The 22000-nt window shown below is 49.6% G+C and overlaps 2 protein-coding genes across 8 annotated transcripts in view; both read left to right on the top strand.

Annotated features, from left to right (window-relative positions):
* Positions 1-337: 337 nt before the first annotated feature.
* On the top strand, positions 338-7020 carry LOC146334321 (transmembrane emp24 domain-containing protein 10-like). The gene is made up of 5 exons (XM_084824009.1): positions 338-827; positions 1084-1204; positions 2217-2290; positions 5629-5755; positions 6074-7020. The coding sequence occupies exons 1-5, from the start codon at positions 633-635 to the stop codon at positions 6193-6195; spliced, it is 639 nt and encodes a 212-aa protein (XP_084680135.1). The 5' UTR covers positions 338-632; the 3' UTR covers positions 6196-7020.
* A 3945-nt stretch (positions 7021-10965) lies between these two features.
* Positions 10966-22000, top strand: part of BBS1 (Bardet-Biedl syndrome 1) — a 31952-nt gene continuing 20917 nt past the window's right edge. For 4 of the 7 annotated variants that reach the window (XR_014786258.1, XM_084823782.1, XM_084823779.1 and 1 more), the window contains exons 1-7: positions 10966-11027; positions 13622-13701; positions 14888-14922; positions 16051-16323; positions 19290-19336; positions 21070-21108; positions 21611-21683. Coding sequence is in view for 5 of the 7 variants with exons in the window: in XM_084823782.1 (XP_084679908.1) it covers positions 10984-11027; positions 13622-13701; positions 14888-14922; positions 16051-16323; positions 19290-19336; positions 21070-21108; positions 21611-21683 (591 nt within the window). In the remaining 2 variants the exon portion in view is untranslated. The remainder of the gene's footprint in view (positions 11028-13621; positions 13702-14887; positions 14923-16050; positions 16324-19289; positions 19337-21069; positions 21109-21610; positions 21684-22000) is intronic. The other 3 variants (XR_014786259.1, XM_084823783.1, XM_084823780.1) reach the window with 1 other exon arrangement.

Genomic DNA, 22000 nt, shown 5'->3' with positions numbered 1-22000 from the left:
ATGACACAATGAAACCACATTACTATCGCGACTGTCCACCGAGGCGATGCACGTGAGGGCATGCCCCATGTTAGACACGTGCAACCCGACACGTGTTTCAGCAGAGGCCAGTCCCGCCGAGTCCGGAGCAAGAGCGCGCAGCGAGGGGATCGCAGCCCAACCCGCGCCCTGCAGCCGCTTGCTTCGGCCAAGCTGCAAAACGGCCCTTCGCTCCTTGCTCTGCCCCGGGCCTTATTCCGCGCGCCGGCCGCCTGGAGGGGCGTGGCTTCTTCCCCCTGGCTCCGCCCCTAACCGGAGTCAACCCGGGAGTGAGCGCCACGTCGGATGCGGTGCAGCCAGAGGAGAGGGGAGCGGCTGGGAGTGCGCCATCGCGCTTCGGGGGCGGCACGGCCGAGGCATCACTCTGCTGGGGCTTTGACACCAGGGAGCCAATACCTGGAGGGGCTGAAGGGGGCAGCTGGGGGGGGGGCGGTTTCTTGTGTGAAAGGATCCACCCGGGTGCTGGGGAGGGAAGGGGAAGAGGGCTGAACCTCCAAGCGGCTCCCTGGGTGTCAGGGCATAGTGGCACCCAGTTGGGGGCCCAGCCGGACAAGGAGAACCCCATCCCCATTGCAGCCTGATTAACAGGGGCCATGTGGGTGCCCGGACTCCTGGGTCCCTGGGCTTTGGCCCTGATCCTGTCTGCAGGGGGCTGCCAGGGCCTGACCTTCCAGCTTCCGCCGCAGACGCGGAAGTGTCTGAAAGAGGAGCTGCACCGGGACGTGATGGTCACCGGGGAATACGAGGTGTCGGAAGCCGCCGCGCCAGGGATCAGGACGGATTTGCGGGTGAGGGCTCCGTCCACCCCACGCACGCACCCTTCAGATCTTCAGCCCCGTCCCTGCGGCTGCCACAAATTCCCCAGCCACGCTGTGGTCTCATGCCGCGTAAACAGCAAAGGGATGAACTGGATTCTGGCTTGTGCCTCTGTAACTGTGTTTGCCCTTAAGGTGCCACGTCTCGGTTTTGCATTTCGAACATGCCCAGGTGCACTCCGGCGGCACCTGAGTTGACACCGCCGCCGGACCTTTCTTCTCCCCGCAGGTCACGGACTCCTCCGGACACCTCTTGTACTCCAAGGACAACGCCAAGAAAGGAAAATTTGCCTTTATCACCGACGATTACGAAATCTATGAAACTTGCTTTGAGAGCCACGGGCAGCCAGGTATATGGGGCAGGGGGTGGGCTGGGGTCCCTGGTGCCCTGAACTGACCCATGAGCCTCTCTGCAACACAACCTGCCTCCTTTTTACTATTGCCCCCTTTCAAAACCTTCCTAGAATTTCGGGGGGGGGGGGTTGTTAAATTTGTAAAAGCACCCATGAGAGAGACGTCTGAGGCCTGCCTAGGATTCATTCATACCCTGACCGCCCCTGAATCCCCTGGCCTCTACTCCCAAGTGTGTGTGTGTGTGTGTGGTTTCAGTGTGTTTACCCCTTGGAGAGGGGAATGCACTCTGAACATGCTCAAGGGTGCTCATTCTTTTCAATGTGCATGTTTCATGACTGACCCTGGCTTGGAATCTTTGAAAAATCCACATGGCGCCGTCAGTGGGCAAAGCCAAATAGATCGGGTGGGTGGATGAAGTTTGGGGCACTCCCCCATTTGGGAAGTATCAGCTGCCGCAGAATTCTCTTAACCCAGAATTTTTTTTCCTATTACAAGCTCTTTAAAAAAAAAAAAAGGGAGCTGTCGTGTCACACATTTTTAAAGCCTGTGTTGTGATTGTTTTTAAAAATCCTTAAGTTGGGCAGTGCACCCATGGGCCTCACCTTAGCTACGGCCTTGCTTATGGGGGTGGCATGGGCACTCTGTGTATGTTCAGGAGGATTCTCATGTCATTTTTCTACATGCTTGAACGCTAAAAGGAGGTTCCAATAACTGTCCTGCAGAAATATTATTATTATTATTATTAATTAGAATCTAACCTTACCCTCTCTGGCTATATCTACCTGTATCTGTAACTATTTCCCTTGCCACTCACTTCAACAGCTCTGTTTCACCTGGTCTTCCAGGGAGTTATTTATTATCTATTATTATTATATAATTATTATAATAATTATCTATTACTATTATTTATTAAAATCTAACGTTACCCTCTCTATCTGTATCTGCCTGACACTGTACCTATTTCCCTCCCCACTCACCTCAACAGCTCTTTTTCCTCTGGTCTTCCAGGGAATTTCCGCATCCCTGACCAACTGGTTACCCTCAACATCAAGCATGGTGTGGAGGCACGGAATTATGAGGAAGTAAGTACAATGCCCGTTTGCTAGGGGCAGCTCTAAATATATTTGGGGTGCCCAATGGCAGGTGGGGAGTGGGGGGTTGGAGTCGTGCCAGCCCTCACAGCATGGGTTGCATGCAGTGAGGAAAGGTAGCATAATTCTTTCCTGCACTCCACTCCAGAGGTGGCTGGCTGCCTCTTCGGACTTGGACCCTGTGTATCCACAGCTGAAAGTTTAGCCCTCCCCTGCATGGGCGTTGCTAGGCCTAGCCCCAAATCTGTTTCCCAGGGCCCCAAATTTTATTTATTTATTTATTATTAAATTTATTAATCGCCCATCTGGCTGGTCACCCAGCCACTCTGGGCGATGTACAACATACAATAAAAACAGTTTAAAACAATAAAATTCTACAATAAAAACATTTTCTAAAATACCCTAACCCACCCCAAATGCCTGCCTGAACAGCCACGTTTTTAATGCATGACGGAAGCTCATTAAAGAGGGGGCATGACGGAGTTCCCTAGGGAGGGAGTTCCACAGAGTGGGGGCCACCACAGAAAAGGCCCTCTCCCTCGTTCCCACCAGTCTAGCTGTCCTGGCTGATGGGACAGAGAGAAGGCCATCCGAGGCTGATCTTGTTAAGCGGCCTGTCTGTTGCTGCTGGAGGCGCTCCTTAAGATAGGTTGGGCCGGAACCATATAGGGTTTTAAAGGTCAAAACCAACACCTTGAATTTGGCCCGGAAAACAACTGGTAACCAGTGCAACTCCTTCAGCACTGGAGTGATGTGATCTCGCCGGCGGCTGCCTTTAATCAGGCGAGCCGCCACGTTCTGTACCAGCTGCAGTTTCCAAACCGTCTTCAAGGGTAACCCCACGTAGAGCGCATTACAGTAGTCTAAACGAGAGGAGACCAGGGCATGTACTACCGATGGGAGCAGATGGTCGGGAAGGAAGGGGCGCAGCCGCCGTATCAGATGGAGTTGATACAGCGCTGTCCGGCTCACAGCTGACACCTGAGCCTCCATGGACAGCTGGGAGTCCAAAATGACCCCCAGGCTGCAGACCTGGTCTTTCAAGGGTAGCCGTACCCCATTCAACACCAGGTCAACATCCCCCAGCCTCCTCTTGTCTCCCACCAAAAGTACCTCGGTCTTGTCAGGGTTCAGCTTCAGCCGTACCCCACGGGTCCGAAACCTCCTCTCCCAGTGCTACCCTCTGGTACCTGCCGGAGAGGAAGGACCGGAACCACTGCAATACGGTGTCCCCAATGCCCAACCCCTCCAGGCGGTCCAGGAGGATACCGTGGTCAACGGTATTGAAAGCCGCTGAGTGGTCGAGGAGAACAAGGAAGGAGCATTCACCCCTATCCAGAGCCCTCCTCATATCATCTACCAAGGCGACCAAGGCCGTTTCTGTCCCATGCCCAGTCCTGAAGCCCAACTGAAATGGGTCTAGATAATCAGTTTCTTCCAAGTGTGCCTTCAACTGCACTGCCACCACCCGCTCAATCACCTTGTCCAAAAATGCAGATTTGAGACTGGGCGAAAGTTGTTCAGAACTTGAGGATCCAAGGAGGGCTTCTTTAAGAGCGGTCTTATCACTGCCTCCTTGAGGGCTGATGGCATCACTCCCTCCTCAAGGGAGGCGTTCACCACCGCCCTGATCCCCTCACCCAGTCTCTCTCTGCAGCTCATAATGAGCCAAGATGGGCAAGGATCAAGTAAGCAGGTGGTCGGCCGTACCGATGAAAGCACCTTGTCCACTTCATCAGGAGGAAGAAGCTGGAACCGATCCCACAAAACCGGTTTGCCACAGGCCGCCTCTTGCTCACTAACTATATCCACAGCATGCAGAGTAACACACCTAATCTGATCAATTTTATCTGCAAAGTGCCTTGCCAAGGCCTCACAGGAGGCCTTAGAATGCTCCAGCGGTTCCGGAGCAACTGGACCGACCAGGCTCCGGACCACTTGGAACAGCCTCCTTGGACAGCACTCTGCGGACGCGATAGAGGCAGCATAATATTCCTTTTTTGCTGCCTTCACCGCCACGTGAGAGGCTGAAGATACAGCTCTAGCCCGTGTCTGATCGTCTTTGGAGCGAGACTTCCGCCACCGGCGCTCTAGCCATCTCACCTCCTGTTTCAGAGCTCGTAACCGCGGATTGAACCATGGTGCAGTCCGAGCCCTGTTCAGGGGGAGAGGGCGTTTCGGAGCCACCTGATCTAATGCCCCAGTGATTGCGGCGTTCCAGCCACCCACCAGGGTCTCGACCGAGTGGCCGTTGGCATGCCCCAGAGAATCCCCAAGCGCGTTCAGGAATCCATTTGGATCCATAAGACGCCTGGGGCGGACCATTTTAATGGGTCCTCCACCCCTGCGGAGGGGTTGTGGAACCGAGAAGTCCAACGTCACCAGATAGTGATCTGACCATGACAAGGGGGTGGTGGATATACCCCCGACTTCCAGATCACTCCCCACTTCTCCAGAAACAAACACAAGGTCTAGTGCATGACCGGCTACATGGGTGGGCCCAGTTAGAATATGGTGCAGCTCCCAGGAGGCCATGGTCTCCATGAAGTCCCGAGGTGCTCCTGTGAGGATGGCCTCCGAATGTACGTTGAAGTCCCCCAACACCAGTAAGTTAGGGGACTGTACACGCACATCAGAGACCACCTCAAGCACCTCGGCCAGGGAGTCAGTCGTGCAGCGGGGTGGACGGTACATGAGCAGAATCCCCAGACTGCCCTTCGGGCCCAACCTCCAGTACATGCACTCATGTTTCTGTTTCCCAGGGCCCCAAATCTGTTTCCCAGGGCCCCAAGTGTTCATTTGTGCCAATAGAAAGGTGTTTTTTCTTCTTCTCAGCTTAATCGCCTTGTAGAAGGCAGTTTTCAAGGGGGACTGCAGCTGGGGAGGCAAGTGTTAACTCTCCCCTCCCCACAAGCTATAACATCCCCCCAAATTTTCCTTTACATAGTAATTAAGCTTAAAAAAAAAACTTTTTTCCCCACTAGTTTGGGATGATTTGGGCCGGGTACAAATGAATTGAGGACTTTATTTTTATTTGAGATGATTTGGATGAGCAATTAATTGGCTGCCTTTGCCTCCTGTGAAATTTAAATAAATCCTCCTAATGATTTCTAATTGTGCATATATAAGTAGATATGAATTAGTGTATGCAGATTTTATACACTGTTGTGTCCTATGAGGCTGGGCACCGAATCATTAGCAATGCCCCGGCTCCCCAGAAATGGCTGCATCTTTGAGCTCGGCGAGAGCTGGGTAACTCGGCGGAAGCTGCCGCTGGGGCCCAGCCCTCCTCGGTGTCCAGCTCACCGCGTCCTCGCCTTTTCCCACAGATAGCGAATGCAGAGAAACTCAAGCCCTTGGAGGTGGACCTGCGGCGGCTGGAGGACTTTTCTGAATTCATCGTCAAAGACTTTGCCTTCATGAAGCAACGTGAGGAGGAAATGAGGGACACCAACGGTGAGTTTGTACGATGTAGTGGCTGGTTTCCATGGGACGCAGTCTGTATGCCTCTTAGGATCCCTTGCCTTGCCCCAGAGGATGCTGGGAGACCAGCTCTCCAGTTGCTCTCTTAATTAGACTGAGACATGGCAATGAAAACGGACTCTGGGGCAGAACCCCTGGAGATGACGGAGATACTGGGGGTTGAACCTGGGGCCTGTGCTCAAATCACCATAATACAGACCCTCCCCAAACTTAGTGAGACAATAAAGTTCAGAAAGTATGATGAGCTCTGACACTGACCTGCCGTTTGCCCTTCTCTCTGTCTCTTTGCAGAATCCACCAGCTCTCGTGTCTTCTACTTCAGCATCTTCTCTATGCTTTGCCTCGTGGGTCTGGCCACTTGGCAAGTCTTCTACCTCAGGCGGTTTTTCAAGGCCAAGAAACTCATCGAGTGATTGAGCTCTGCTCTGGTCGAGGATGGGAGGAAATGGGGGAGGCGATAAGTGAATCCCATCCTCTCCGGACCCCGTGCCTCATTTTGCCAGGGACCTTCAATATGAACCATGCAACTTGCTCTGATCCTGAGCCGTCTGGATTCTTTTGTCCAGCTTTTTCCTTGGCCAGGAGTCTCGGTGGGACATGGCAACTGGACATCATCTCTTTGCCAGCTGGAAATGGAGCTTGTGATCAGACACCCATGTATTCTGGGGGACTGATTTCAAAACCACTGCCCCACTTTTTTTCCGTGGAACACATGGTGGTGATGGGGGGAATTAGAGGGTGGGAACTGTTGTTAATTTAAATCCCAAATGCTGAGCACACTGGAGGATGTTTGGAAGTAATAAATGATGGTTCCTAGATGTTGCTGCTATTTGGGCGGGTGGTGGAGGGTTTTCTTCCCCGCTGCTTCAGTGGGGGCCAGAAACGTGGTATTCTCCAGGGTCTCGGATGTATGGCGTTTGGTAGGATAGATAAGGATGTGTGTGTGGAAGGGGAATCTGTAGTTTCCTTGCCAGATTTTATAAGGTTGCCAAAAAGATCATTTTGATCTGTGGGTGATTATGCAATGTTGGAGCATAGGGAAAGTGTGTATGTGGGTCTTGTGTACACTAGGGTCTTTTACTGTTGCCAACTTTTCTGTTTTACTGTCCTGTTTCTGTGCTTTGCAACACCACTCTTTTTGCACCAATTAAACAAAGGAAGCTTTTCCTGGCTACAAAGGTATGGGGGAAACTTTTCACATACCAGGCTGCTGTTAAAGGTACTGCAGTAGGGCCAGTAAAGAAAAAAAAAAGTGTGGGATGTCTTGGTTTGTCTCGCTGGAGATTCCAGGTCTGTCAGTATAGTTAGCGGGTGGTTGTTTTTTAAAAGAGGTGTTGGGGTTCAAGCTTTCCCAGAAGTGACAGCCTTTGACCTAGGAGACTTGAACTCTAACCTAAGACAGACAGGGAACGCAGGTGGTTTTCGATAGTGAGAAAAAATGCACTCTGCATGAACACAGAGGCGCTCTCTTCCTTCAAGCATTCCAGGGCTTAGTAAGGCTTGGTACATCCTTTGCACTGTAGAACCATGAGGCTTTCAGAGAGGTGGCCCCGCAAGGTTAGATCCAATGGACTTGGTTTGCGTAACTATGGAGTAGCTTCGGATTGGTCACAATTAACATTCATAAGAAGACGGGTATTTACTACACGATAAGGCTGCCTGGGAGCTCTCCCCTCAAACCTCAGATAGCCTAGATTTGCTGAAGACCAGGTGCGGGGCAGAAGGATATTAGAGGTTGTGTGGGGGAAGTGGGAAGAGAGAGATATCTCTCATAGTAATAGAATTCTGGGTTTCTCAATGAAGTTGACTTGTGGCAGACTGAAGACAGGCACAAGAAAGAACTTCTTGGCACAACACGCAATTGACTCGTGGGACTCCCTGCCACAAGATGGCGTGGTGGCCACCAGCGTGAAAGGACAAAACAAGTACATGGTGGTGGGTAGATTTATTGCTTTGTTTATGTTTCGGCAGCCCTCCATGGCGGATGAGCACCCCTCACGGTGTAGGGGTCCTTTTTATGCCAAATCAGGGTGGGGGGATGGAGCTTCAGGCAGTGACAGTCATGCACCAAGCTTATCGCCTCTAGTGGCAATGAACCATTCACTTCGAGAAACACAAAGGAGAGCGAAGTCTGGCGTGGCCCACAGAAGCGTCTCTGGTGAAAAAGAAGCAGCGTGAACAAATTGGAATTGCTGAAGCAATGGGTGCAGAGACATACATTTTCTTCTCTATCTGCCTTTCTCTAGCCCTGAGCAGGGAAACTCCACTCTTATCTCTGACTGGAGATAAGAGCATGGTTTCCCTTCTCCAGGCTAGAGAAAGACAGCATTGGGTTGGGCCTGGGACAGAATCTAGCAGGCCAGATGGGGGACCCATGCAAGCTGGAACTGGTCCACATCCTTGCATAATCTTTTTTTGGTGACGATGAAAGAATTGGGGTGCAGCACCCACCGTTGCCAGCCGAGATCTGAGGGATGGGGGAGAGAAACACTGAGAGAGAGGCACATAGGACACGTGAGGGTAGAACACAGAACAAGCAGTACTTAAATTGATCATTCTCTTTTTTTGAAGAATATGAAGCCAATGATGGCTAGAACTGCAGTTCTCATATTGTGGGCCTTGACTAGTATCATGTCTGGTCAAAAGCAGTTTTATGGGTACAACACACTTTAAGATGTGATATCCTAGGCCACGCTTCCGAATAAGAAACAGGATTTTACACCCCCCAGATAAGTTTGGGTCACACCAAATAACGCATCCATAGTCTGTGTCGATGTACTTATAAATGAAGAAGGAACTGGACTGGGGTGCCCCCAAGGGAGCGTTAGGTGACCCCAAATCATACATCCACAGCAGCAGGCCCATGTCACCTATGAGATACTGCGGCAAACACTTCATTTCTGAGCCTGACCCAATCAAGCACACTGAGCCCATGACAAGAATTACCAGTATATTTTTTTATCTATTTATTATTATCATTAGTATTATTAATAATTTACATTGCTATACCGCCCCATAGCTGAGGCTCTCCGGGCAGTTTGCAAAGATTAAAAACATTAAAAAACAGTATACAAAGTTTAAAAACCATTTACATAAAACACACACAAACAGTATACACGAAGGCAACATATATCTAAAAGCAGCTTTGAACAATCAGCCATAACGATAAGACAAATCCAGGACCAATTAAAAACTCATCATATGCTGCCAAATGCCTGAGAAAAGAGATAACTCAACCCGGTCCTTAAAAGATAACAATGTTGGTTCCAGATGGGGCTCGTCGGGGAGATCATACTAAGAAATGAGCTGGGGTTGTGCACCCCATATTACAATTTGGGCCACCCTCTTACACAAATGGGAAAACGTGGTCTTTGGGATGCCTTCAGGCTCATGTCTGCCGCAATGCTTCATGTTTGCACAATATATCGTCAACTGCAGCCCCTAGAGTTTTGTTTCGTGTCTACTGGACACCACAACGTCTCTCTAAGAAGAGATTGTCTAATTTGGCTAATGGCTGGCAGCGTATTGCAGCTAATGCCTCTTTTAAACATCTGTTTTGGCAATGTCCAGTAGCTGCTCCTTTTGGGGAGGAGGTTATTATATGGATAAACTTTGTCCCTGAACAGTCTTTAATAGTGACCGCTGTACACACTTTCAAATTATTTACCTGCTTCATGGAAATTACCAAACAACGGTCACCGTAAATGGATTCTCCGCGGCAAAAACTCATGCCGCAGCATTGGAAGGATAAACTCCTTATAATGCAATGGATTGAGGGCCTTACAACGCTTTCAATATTTGAACGGGTGGCCTATAGACGCCACCTTCGAATGTGTACTTATTTGGATATTTGGTCCACTTTTGCTGAAGCCTGTGTATAATTGCTAGAAAGTTGTATGCATGTGGTATGTATTCATTGCTATGCCGCAGCATTGGAAGGATAAACTCCTTATAATGCAATGGACTGAGGGCCTTACAACGCTTGCAATATTTGAACGGGTGGCCTATAGACGCCACCTTCGAATGTGTACTTATTTGGATATTTGGTCCACTTTTGCTGAAGCCTGTGTATAATTGCTAGAAAGTTGTATGCATGTGGTATGTATTCATTGCTATGCCGCAGCATTGGAAGGATAAACTCCTTATAATGCAATGCATTGAGGGCCTTACAACGCTTGCAATAGTTGAACGGGTGGCCTATAGACGCCACCTTCGAATGTGTACTTATTTGGATATTGGGTCCACTTTTGCTGAAGCCTGTGTATAATTGCTAGAAAGTTGTATGCATGTGGTATGTATTCATTGCTATGCCGCAGCATTGGAAGGATAAACTCCTTATAATGCAATGCATTGAGGGCCTTACAACGCTTTCAATAGTTGAACGGGTGGCCTATAGACGCCACCTTCGAATGTGTACTTATTTGGATATTGGGTCCACTTTCGCTGAAGCCTGTGTATAATTGCTAGAAAGTTGTATGCATGTGGTATGTATTCATTGCTATGCCGCAGCATTGCAAGGATAAACTCCTTATAATGCAATGGACTGAGGGCCTTACAACGCTTGCAATATTTGAACGGGTGGCCTATAGACGCCACCTTCGAATGTGTACTTATTTGGATATTTGGTCCACTTTTGCTGAAGCCTGTGTATAGTTGCTAGAAAGTTGTATGCATGTGGTATGTATTCATTGCTATGGATACATGCAAATCCATTTATATATACTAAAAGAAGCTGAAGGGGGTGGGTGGGGGCCTGTCTGCAGCCTCCGTGCAGATAATTGGCTAAGCTATATACAAACCAAGAACTGGAGCCGTGCACCAGCCATATAAGCGTTCATCACACGCCCGCATCCCCAAGACAGCGCCTCTCGTGGGATGCCACGGCGATGAGTCCAGGAGGGCTGATGCTTCGTTGTGCAACGCTGCTAGCGCTGCAGAACCATAGCAGTTATTGCCAAAACGTGTATGAATGGGGCTCATTAGGGACTTTCATGCCAAACCTCCCCCCCCCCCCCTCAGAACATCGAACGAAAGCCCCAAGGCAGGCTGGAAGCTGGGCGCTGTGCCTGTGCGTGTCAGTCTACCCTTCTTGGAAGTCTACGGACGCGCGGCCCTTACAGGGGGACGCATTTTCGCGGCGCACCCATTGGCGACCATGGGGTTCCCATGGCAACGGATTCCCCGGCCGATCCGCGGCGCTCATGGCGGCCGCGGCGGCGCCGTCGTCTTCCTCTGGAAGCGAGGGGTAAGGCGCGTCGTTGTAATTTTAATAGCAATACGGATCTTTCGGGGAGGGCAGCTGTTGTTTTTCCCTCCTCTCCTCCCTCCTTGTGATGGGAAGCCAGGGTTCCCTGGGCCCCTTCTTATGGGGAAGAGCCTGTTTACCTCTGTTATCGAGCCAGGATTCCTGGGTTAGTTAGTTATTGCTTGCTTGCTTGCATGCATGCATGCATGCATGCATGCTTGCATGCTTGCATTTATACCCCGCCTTTTTCCCTCTTGCAAGGAACCCCAGGCGGCTTACATTCTCCTCCTCCTCTCCACTTCGTCCTCACAACAACAACCCTGTGAGGTGGGCTGGGCTGAGAGACTGTGACTGGCCCAGAGTCGCCCAGTGAGCTTCCATGGCCGAGGGGGGACTAGAACCCGGATCTCCCGGCTCCCAGTCCAACACTCTTGCCACTCGGACTCCTGGGTCCTTCAGGGGGAAAGCGTGCGCATGTGTGTGTGTTGGTTATTGACTCCTATATACTTTTCAGCTGTTGCATTATTGTGTCAGGCAGAAAACCAACAGGTGCTGTTTTCTGCCCTGGGGAAAGCTGCTCCATCGGTCCTGTCTCTGTCAGAGGTGCAGAACCCTGTGGCTATGTAAAAAGAAAGGAAGGCGGCGGCCCCGGTATAAAACTCAGGACTGGGGAACCTGGAATCCTTGAGATGCTGTTGGACTACAGCTCCCATTGTCCCTGGCCATTGGCCGTGCTGGCTGGGGCTGATGGGAGTTGAGTCCCGCAACATCTGGGGAGTTGCGGGTTCCCCATCCCTAGAACACCACCCCAATGCCCGTAAAATTCTGTAAATGAGGCAGGGCGGTTGCACCCTCAAAGCGTCGTCTGAAGCATCCTTTGGCTACTTTGAGCCGGTGTGGTGTAGTGGCTAGAGTGCTGGGCTGGGAGCCGGGAGATCCGGGTTCTAGTCCCCACTCAGCCATGGAAGCCCATTGGGTGACTTTGGGCCAGTCACAAGACTCTCAGCCCAACCCACCTCACAGGGTTGTTGTTGTGAGGATAAAATGGAAGAAGGAGGAGGATTATGTATGCTGCCTTGAGTTCCTTGGAGGAAAAGAGGCGGGATATAAATGAAATAAATAAATACTTTAAAGGTGCAATCCTATGCATGTTATGTAGAAAAACTCCTACTCCCGACAAAAAAAGCCCTACAACTCGCAGCACTCCCCAGCCAGCATGGCCGGTGGACATGGTTGATGGGAACTGTAGTCAACTTGCAACTCCATGCTGTTTGCACAACCCATAATTGCCCTAGGGAAAAGACACTAAGGGTGCAATCCTATGCATGTTTAGACAGAAAAAAAAGGCCTACAACTCCCAGCATTCCCCAGCCAGCATGCATAGGATTGTGCCCTAAATTGTAAACCACCTGGAGTGCATTGGCAGAAAGGCAAGACGTGTAGTGGCTAAATAAATAAATAAATAAATAAATAACGCTGGAGTTGTTTGCCCAACTCTAAGAGAGAATTGTAATCAGTTGCAAGGGTGCAACTTGAAATCAGGATACCTGGTTCTAAGTGAAGGAAGGTATGTATGTACATGAGAGAGAGGTGGGGGGGGGTACGTCAGGGTGTGGTGTAGTCATTGGTCTGGGACTGGGGAGACCCGGGTTCTAGTCCCCGCTCAGCCATGAAGCTCACTGGGTGACTTTGGGCCAGTTACTTACTCTCAGCCTGACCTTCCTCTTAGTGGTGTTGTGAGGAGAAAATGGAGAGGAGGAGGATCATGTAAGCCGCCTTGGGTTCCTTGCGGGAAAAAAAGATGGGATATAAATGTAACACACAAATACATAAAGAGTTGGGACTCCTGGGTTCTCTGAGAGCAGAGTGTCATTTTTGTGGCTGAGTATGGGAGTGGGCTCTCAGGGCTTCAGGATGATGATTTATTAAATTAACCTGCCTTTCAGGGCTCGCTGCCTTCACAAGGTGGCTTACAACATTATGAAAACATGAAGATACAAATTACCATTACACATACAGTGGCTGGGTTCACACAACACGCTAACCCACACTCAGTGGTTGAGTGTGGGTTGTTTGTTGAACCATGGGTTGGCATGTTGTTGGAACCCAGGACATATTCCACACGGTGGCTTGTTAACCATGCAGTGTGGCTTATTTTTCTCGAACAAACCACCTTGAGAACCCATGGTTTGTTGTTGGGTTGTTCAGGGTGGTTAACAAGCCACCCTGTGGAAAACATCCTGGGTTTGGACAACACGATAACCTGCAGTTCAACAAACACCTCACGGTTCAGCAACAACCCACACTCAACCACTGAGTGTGAGTTAGTGTGTTGTGTGAACCCAGCCATAGGGTAGCAGCAGCTGCTAATGATTTTTAAGCATCAAATGCAGACTGGAATAACTGTATCTTTAGTTGTTGGCTTTTTAAGCAGTGGAATCCTGTCACTACTTTAGGAAGGGGGCGGAGCCCTGTTGTTGGAAGGGGGCTTAAGTAGGGACACAACTCCCTACGAATCTGACTCTGGACTGAAAGTATCTGCAAGGTCTCAGGTGTGTTTTCTCAACCTTTCCTCCAACCATCGCTGTGCCCAGCAGTACTCAAGCCAATTCCAAATGGCTGGATGCCTACTATGACCCAGTGGCCAATCTGTACACGTTTTCCTCTTGCGTCGGTAAGTCGGAACTCCTTTTCAGTAACTCCCTAACTAGGGGTGTCTCTGCCTTGTTTTGAGGGGTGGGTGCATAGGGAGAGGGGGAGAGAGAGAGGGAGAGAGCATAGTGACTGAGCAGGCGCAGCCAGAATGCCAGCGTTTTTAAACGCTGCTGGTTCTCCCTGGGTTTGCGAGAGGTACAAGTGTGCTTTGTTTTCCACCGTTGTACAAATGATGCCTGTTTTTGTGGCATCTCGATTTGGTGGACGTCTTTAAGGAAGGGGAGGAATGACGGCTGGCTTCAGGGTGGTGGGCCCTGTCCTACCTCAGTGGGCCTTGATAAGCTTACCTGGTGGCAAACGGAAGCAACAGCACTCGGTCCTGGGCCTCTGGAAGTGGCTGTTTAATTTTTCCAGAATGCCCCCAGTGAGACATCGCAGGAATAAATATTGGCAGTGTTCTGGGAGCCGACATTTTTAGAAGGTTGTGTCTTCTGCCCTGGAAATCCTTGCCTCCAATCCCAGGCTTGTGGGGATTTGATGTGGCTGTTCAGTGGCGTGGGAAATGCAGTCTGCGCATGTTCAGAGGTGCTCTTTTCTTGTTGCTTGACACTGTGTTCCAGGGTTCAGCCCTGCCACCAGAAACATGCTGCTGAGCTAAATCCTGGTATGATGCTTTGAGAGGAAAATAGCAGCTGATCAAAATTGCCTTCCCCTGGGTTTCCAATCCCAGCTGAGGGTGTCACGGAGAAAAGAACTGCTGTCTTGGCCTCGTCCCAGCCAAGGTGTAGAAGTTTTCCTGATTCAGATGGTTGCTGGGTTCGTTAGAAGGCCTCTCTTGGCTTTGCCGACAAAATGCCTCCACCAGAAACCAGACTTCCAAAACTCACACTGTTGTCCCCTGAAGATTTCCCTAGAGCTGGCAGTCCTAGAAATGTTCTGTCCTCAAAACCTAACACGTACCCCTGATTTGGGCTCAGAATATTTCACATTGCTAAAAACACCCACTCTCTCACATGCAAAAAAAGTCAAGTGCTCAAATTGTGGGGGGAAAGGTAGTGGGGTCCTTAATGAAATCCTCAAGCCCCACTACCTGATTCCCCCCCACACCTTAATTTTAGCCAAATCATACTCCCTCCAGTAGCCCCCATCCCCCATTTTGGGCCTCTTGTTGAATGGGCTGACATGGGGTCTGCTTTCTGTTCTAGCCCTGGCTGACCTGCATGGTGATGGAGACTATAAGGTAAGGCATGGGTCCCCAAGACAGTTTTCATGGACACCATGGTGCCCACAGGGACCTCCAATGGCCCCCGCAAAGCTCTCCCCTCCCTGCCCCCTTCAAAAAAACGTTTTAAATAGAAACCTCAGGAAATCTTAGGGTAGTCTTCTTTCTCTCCCTTTCAGGCCTCTGGCCTTGCTCTTTCTCTCCCCTCTGCCTTGGCATTTCCTCCTCTATCCCAGCCTCTAGCCTCACTGTTTCTCTCCCTACTATCTCTTTGGTTCGCTGTTTCTCCCCCTCCTAGCCTCTAGCCTTGCTCTTTCTCCCCCAGCCTTTTTACCATACTATTTCTCTCAATTTCCAGCCTTGCTCTTTTTCTCCCCCCTCTCCTTTCGCCTTGCCATTTCCTCCTCCTTCACAACCTCTAGCCTTGCTATATCTCCCCCGCACCTCTTTAGCTGACTGTTTCTCCCCCTCTTAGCCTCTAGCCTTGCTCTTTCTCTGGCAGCCTTTTTACCTTGCTGCCTCTCTCCCCTCCCAGCCTCTGGCCTTGCTCTTTCTCTCCCCCTATCCCTTTGCCTTGCTATTCTCCCTCTTTCCCACCCCCTAGCCTCACTATTTCTCTCCCTCAACCTCTTTAGCTCACTTTTGACAGGCCACCACGGCAACCATTTTGTGACTAGCCACATCCTCCGTGGGAGCCATTTTGTGGTGGTGACCACAGCACTTTCTCAGCTTTCCAAATGTGCCCATGGGTCCAGGAAGGTTGGGAACCCCTGAGGTAAGAGGGTTGTTGCTGTCACACCCACAAACCCTTCTCTGTCCTGGTACCGGCCCTTCACATTTCCTCCATCGCACCCACAAACCTGTGCCCGGCCTGGTACCTCTCCATCCTATCTCCACCTCTCCCATTGGCCTAATTGGCCATTCACACCATGCGCCTATTAATACACACATACCATTGCTGCGGTATAGACTTGAGTGCATGTTCCTAGTCCTCATTGTTTGTCTTGTGTGCTTGTTTTTATTACGATGCAGCCTACACTGGTGGCTCATTGTACTAAGACACCTTGAGAACGTGCCCTTGCGCCATCATTCAAGGGGCCTTGTGCCATCATTCACCTCGCTCTATTTTCCCTCTTCTTTCCCCAGCTGGTGGTGGGCAACTTCGGCGCTACTGGGCGTGAGATGAAGCTGAAGGTGTACCAGGGCATGGGTCTCCTGAGCGAAAACGCCCTGCCGGATTTGCCCGCCAGCGTAGCCGCTTTCCTAATGGAGCAGCATGAGCCACGCATGCCCGCCGTGGCAGTGGCCTCTGGGCCTTACATCTATGTGTACAAAAACCTGCGTCCCTACTTCAAGTTTACCCTGCCTCTGATGGAACCAAACCCCATGGAGAAGGAGGTCTGGGAGCAGGCGAAGGAGGTGAGGGGAGGGAAGCTGGGCTTCTGACGAAGATGCTGTCTCCTGGGCAAGAAGCCCTTGGCATTGGGCCTTGAGGCACTCTTCCTTCCTTTCTTCTGATGTGGGTTGTTCGCATCCTGTCCCCCGGAACGCAGGGCAGATATGATTTCTTCCGATCTGTGGGAGAGCGGAGCAGAGCTGGTTGGGGAATGCTGGGAGTGGTAGGGCTTTTTTCTGTGTAAACATGCATAGGATTGAATCCTTCATGTGATTTTAATGTTATAATACGTAAGATTTTTTACTGGAATATTTGCAGAGGATGGAAACACAACAGCAGGTATTTCCCTTTCATTGTTTAAGGGCGCAACCCTATGCAGGTTTAGACAAAGTCCTAAAACTCCCAGCATCCCTTCAGTCAGCCATACTGGCTGCGGCATGCTGGGAACTGTAGGACTGTTTTCTGTCTAAATATACATAGGATTGCACTCTACGGAAAAAAAAACACAGGTCCTGAAAACTGTTGACACACTCATAAATTTCAGCAACTCCGAGAATTGTGCATGATATACTGGCAGCCACTCATCTACAACTTTGAAACTGCCAGGCTCGCCCAGTTTTGCATTTGCTGTTGGCATCCATTCATTGTGAATGATGCCTAATGACTAATATTGTGACATGGAAAATGTCCCGGAGAAAAATAAAGCGATGGGAATTTTTCCACCTCACATCACAGCCTGAGTCTAGGAACTCATGCTCAGTGGGTTCTTCCATTCCTCTCACTCTTGTCCTGGACTCTTGTAGGTGGTTCCTGAATTGGTTTCATTCATTCATTCATTACATTTATATCCCCCCTTCTTCCATCGTGGAACTCAAGGTGGCTACATGTGGTTCCCAAGTGGTCTCCCCTCCAGGCACTGACCACACCCAGACCTGCTTAGCTTTAGCACAGTGGCTGCCTGATGTGCCTTCAGACTATGCCCTATGTTTAAAGATCGGGAGAGTTCCTTCTCCCATCTTTGCTCTGCCCTTCTATCTGGCTAATCCCCGACTTCTGGGTGGGAGCAGGAAAGAGCAGCCCACTGCTGAACCCCGAGTCCCAAGCTCGCTTGCTTATGGGTGCCTTAAGGCCTCTGAATGCACTCTACTGACCAATAGTTTTGGCTTCAGAAGTGAGGGTTGTTGCTGGACCCTGAAATGGAGGTGTTAATATTATTTTATCCTTGATTGGCTGCTTTTCCAGAGAGTGGTTTTACAGATGGTGGTGAACAGTGGACTCAATAACATACGTTGAAAATGAGGACTAAGGGTTGGTTGTGTGGGGCCCAGGCAGGGCCAGCCCTCCCAATAGACAAAGTGAGGCAGTCACTTCAGGCAGCAGATGCTGGGAGGCAACAGCAAGGTGTGGGAGGAGAGAGCTGTGTCCCTTGCAGCCTATTCTGCAGCCCCTAAATTCGCCTATGGCATCCTCTCTGGGGTTTCCAGTGGTCTCCCACACGCACTTTGGGACACAGCGTTGCATACGCAGGTGATGCGATGCGTCACTCCAAACCACAAAAAATAACTAGCAGTTGCGCATCCAGCTTATAAATTTCTAAATAATTGTTTAAATAAATCAGACAGATTTTTAAAACGTGAAATGTTTTCTTACAAATTGCCTGCTTCAGTCACAAAGGAGAATATGCTACAATACCGCTTACAGACTGAGCCCAAAACCAATCAGGAACGGACCAGAAACAAGCCTCAGAGGGGGACAGTAATTAACAATCAGCACCTGCATTAACCAAATCAAGCCTCATTAATTAACATTGTGGCTTGTTTCATCGCATCTTTCACATTAATAACGGGTTTCAGTAAACATTTCCTTGCTAATCTTTTGGAGGCTGTGTTCAATTGCCAGCACAGAGATCTTAATTGAGGTTTGTTTGTTATTTATTTATTTATTTATTACATTTTTACACCACCCAACAGCCGAAGCTCTCTGAGCGGTTCACAGCAATTACCTGCACGTTCCTTCCTCATATGAAGAGCCCACGGTCTAGTGTACGTTTCGCTATACTGAATATCAGCCAGGTGCTCCCTGTACCTTTTCAGGAGAGGTCTTCCAATTTCACCGGTGTACAAGGAGTTACATTCTAAACACTCAGTTTTACGGATAGCAATTCCGCACTCCCCCTTCCCTTCAACACAAATCGGGTGTTCCCATGTCCAGCATTTGTCGTCATATCACCGAAAATTCACAAGATGTTATCTCAGCGTTACCAGAGCGGTACAAACAACATTCGCCTTGATATTAGAATGGTTAAGGGCGCAGTCCTGTCCAGATGCCTGTTAGCCTCCGAACTCGGGCTGGTGAGCATTCTATGCAAAGTGAGTGTTTTCGCCCATCTAGCTAGGGCTCCGTGGAGGAGGAGGGAAGGAAGCTGGGGAGAGCTCGTATCCCTGCTTCCCCAGTCCCCTCCACACCCACAGAACCACCCCCTTTCCCTCCTCTCTGAGGTCACTTTTGCAAGCTCAGAGAGGCGCTCAGTGCAGTTCTCTCCACGCTGGCTGTGAGGGGGCAGGGAGCTCGGATTCCAGGGTCCGAGGTCGGATCCAGGAATCCAAACTATCCTATGCCCCCTCCAACACTGTTTAGGGGCCATAGGATTGCTCTCCCCGGATCATTTGGGCTTCCCAAACAAATCTGTCAGTCACAAACGGAATTTTCAAAGCAAGCCTTTGATATACCTCGCACTCCTAACAGCCAGAACTGGTCACCTATAACCATTCACTCTGCCATTGCATACTCCCAATCTGTGCTTCCCCGCTTTGGATTGGAGTTCTTTATGCAGAGCCTCTCCCATTCCAACTCTGTGCCATCTGAGTCAATCTCCACTTCCAGCTGTGGCAAAAGGCACAGAATAAATTCCAAAGTCTTTGCTCAGCTCTGTGACGTGTGCCTGGGACACTTCTGGAGAACAGCTGACTGTCCTTTTCTCTCCCTGCAGGACAAGGTTGACCTTCTGTCGATGAAAGAGATGCTGGAGGTGATCCGGTGAGGAACTCTGAGTCTGGGCAGAGCAAGGCGAGGCTCTTCCCTGGGCCATCTGTAAATGCTGGGGGGGGAGTGAAAAACTCAGAATCCTGAAACGCAGACAAGAAGTGGGGGTGGAATATGTGACTAAGAGTTTTTCTACACGAAGCTGTTAATCAGCTGTATCTACTTTCGGTTTCATCCAGAATAGGGATCTGAGCACTACACAAAGAGTGTTTCCTTTCCTGTTTTTCTGCTACATAATCTCTAGGTGACACTGTGGTATAGCAGAATAGTGCAAATACACAAGGGAAAAAAGCGCTTTTTTCAAAATTAAATGGTGCATTTTCCCTGCTTTAAAAAAAAGTTGCTGAAAGTGCTCGTTAGACTCAGAAGCGAAACTGGAGGGTCGCAGCATCATCTAAAGAACCTGTAAACAACCATGACTAGGGAATGCTGAGTGCACGATAAATACCTCATGAAGAAAAGCTCTCCAAGCCGGAATGCCAGCCTGTCCAGGGGCAGTGGGATGGTGATGGCTGAGTGCAAGAGCCACGTATGTAAGATCTCACCTCATTAGTTCATCTGGAATGGCCCCTTCCTACCCACCCTAGTTTCATTCTTGCAATTTTTAAGTGGGTTACAGAATCTTCATCTCCCCAAGCAGTGTGTTTACGATTTGTTTTATTTAGGGCAGCCTTCCCTAACCTGAGCCCCACCCATCATCCCCACCCAGCATGGCCAATAGTTGGGGATAATGGGAGTTGTAGGCAACAACATCTGAAGGGACCCAGTTTGGGTTAAAGAACTTGTAGACTGCATTTTAGGTCAACTTTACAAAGTGATTTACATACAAATATGAGCGCAATAAGCATCAATACAAATGATTTAATAAAATGATAAAGACAAGCTACGGGGGGAAAGAAAGCTTTTTGGAAGCCAGATATTATCAAATTTGCAGAGGACACCAAATTGGGCGGGGTAGCTAATACCCTGGAAGACAGAAACAAGGGTTCTGTTCCTTTGTACCGCATTTAGTTAGCTGGAGCCCTTATTCCTTAGCTCCAGCTAACTGAATGCAGTAGAAAGGATGAGACAAGTTATTCCCTCTCCCCTCCCTATGACTTCCTGATTGTGAGTGTTGCGGGATGGTTAGTTGGTAACTAATCTTAACCACGGTTTAGAAATATTTTAAATAAATAAATAAACAGAATCTCTGCTTGGTGAACCTGAGTGTGTGCCCCAGATCCTGGTAACTGGGACTGAAGCTTGCTTTAAGCCTGTGTTGGAGCATGTGCAGGCTTTGTTAGTGTAACGAAGGTATTCTGCCCATGTTCAGAGGTAATCTCCACTTGGCTAATCTGAAGACTAAGCACTAGCATTGAAAACAGTTCTGCAGCTGACCCCAGATTCAAATTCAGCTACAGAGTTTGTCCTTAACTTTGGTAATCGACTGGGATGTATGGCAATGAACTCCACAGAAAATGGAATGGAAGTTTATCTTTTACATAAAGCTTTAAGTATGCAAAATAGTGCTTTACAGCCCCTCCTCTTCCTCATCCTCCTGCCGCAGGTCTGGACAATTAATATGCCCATTTAACTGATTTGAGAAATTGAGGCTAAGAGAACTAATTTGTCCAGGGCTTTTGGGTCCAAAGCCCTACACTGCCCTACACTGGCATGAGCAAGAGAAAAGCCTGACTGAAGTCCAACTTGCCTTGTCTTCTGACTTGCCTTGTCTTCTTCCCTGACAGGGAAAATTCTGAGGTGGCCTTGTCAGTGCAGTCCCTGCGGTAAGTTCTTTGGCAGAGACCCCTAAATCCCTTGCTTTGGCCTTGACTGGAGTTCAACCTTCATCCTTTCACCAGCATTTCTTCCTTGGAGGGTGGTTCTATTCCCTCTCTCTCTGACTGGGTTTGCACAACCCATACTCAGCAGCTGAGTGTGGGTTGTTGTTGAACCGTGGGCTGTTTGTCTGAACCGAGGACATTTTCCGCAGGGTGGCTTGTTAACCGTGCAGTGTGGCTTATTTTTCTCAAACAAGCCAGCTTGAGATCCCATGGTTTGTTGTTGGGTTGTTCAGGGTTGTTCAGGGTGGTTAACAAGCCACACTGCAGAAAACATCCTGGGTTCAGACAACATGATAACCCATGGTTCAACAAACAACCCACAGTTCAACAAGCAGTCCACACTCAACCACTGAGTGTGGGTTAGCGTGTTGCGTGAACTGCCCCTCTTTCTCTCTGGGGGTCGGGGCCCTATGTTCTTCTCACCACCTTCCCCTCTGCTCTGTAGCTTCCTAACCCTCGACCCACCTGAGATGGAGTCCTTCGTGAACCAGCATAAACTGCAGCCGATCAAGCGCCAGGTGTGTACTCTTATGCCTTGGGGTCAGGAATGGGGGATTATTCTCCAGCTTGGAGGGGGAAGGGAACACAAGCTCCACCAGTGGAGTGGGATTGGGATGTCGGTCAGTCAGTCGTCAAATGCTGTCAGATACTCGATGAACGGCCTTGTGCAAGTCATATTCCCGTCTTTTAAAACGGGTGGATGACTTATGGCTCTAAATATTTTGGCCTACGATTCCCATGATCTCACCATTGGCTCTGCTGGCTAGGGCTGATGGGAGTTGTAGGCCAAAACATCTGGAGGGCCACAAGCTGCCCACCTCTTTTAAAATCACAT

This window comes from Heloderma suspectum, chromosome 17 (assembly GCF_057233095.1).
Source record: "Heloderma suspectum isolate Gila_16-S chromosome 17, 16-S_ref, whole genome shotgun sequence".
Lineage (NCBI taxonomy): Eukaryota > Metazoa > Chordata > Lepidosauria > Squamata > Helodermatidae > Heloderma > Heloderma suspectum.
Note: the sequence above shows the minus strand (reverse complement) of the source record. Positions and strands in the feature narration are given on the sequence as shown.

What these genes read in the sequence shown, in the direction of transcription:
- LOC146334321 (XM_084824009.1), top strand. Translation starts at nt 633, where the DNA reads ATGTGGGTGCCCGGACTCCTGGGTCCCTGGGCTTTGGCCCTGATCCTG. An exon ending in GGATCAGGACGGATTTGCGG is followed by an intron (nt 828 to 1,083) that starts GTGAGGGCTCCG and finishes TTCTCCCCGCAG; the next exon opens with GTCACGGACTCCTCCGGACA. An exon ending in GGAAATGAGGGACACCAACG is followed by an intron (nt 5,756 to 6,073) that starts GTGAGTTTGTAC and finishes GTCTCTTTGCAG; the next exon opens with AATCCACCAGCTCTCGTGTC.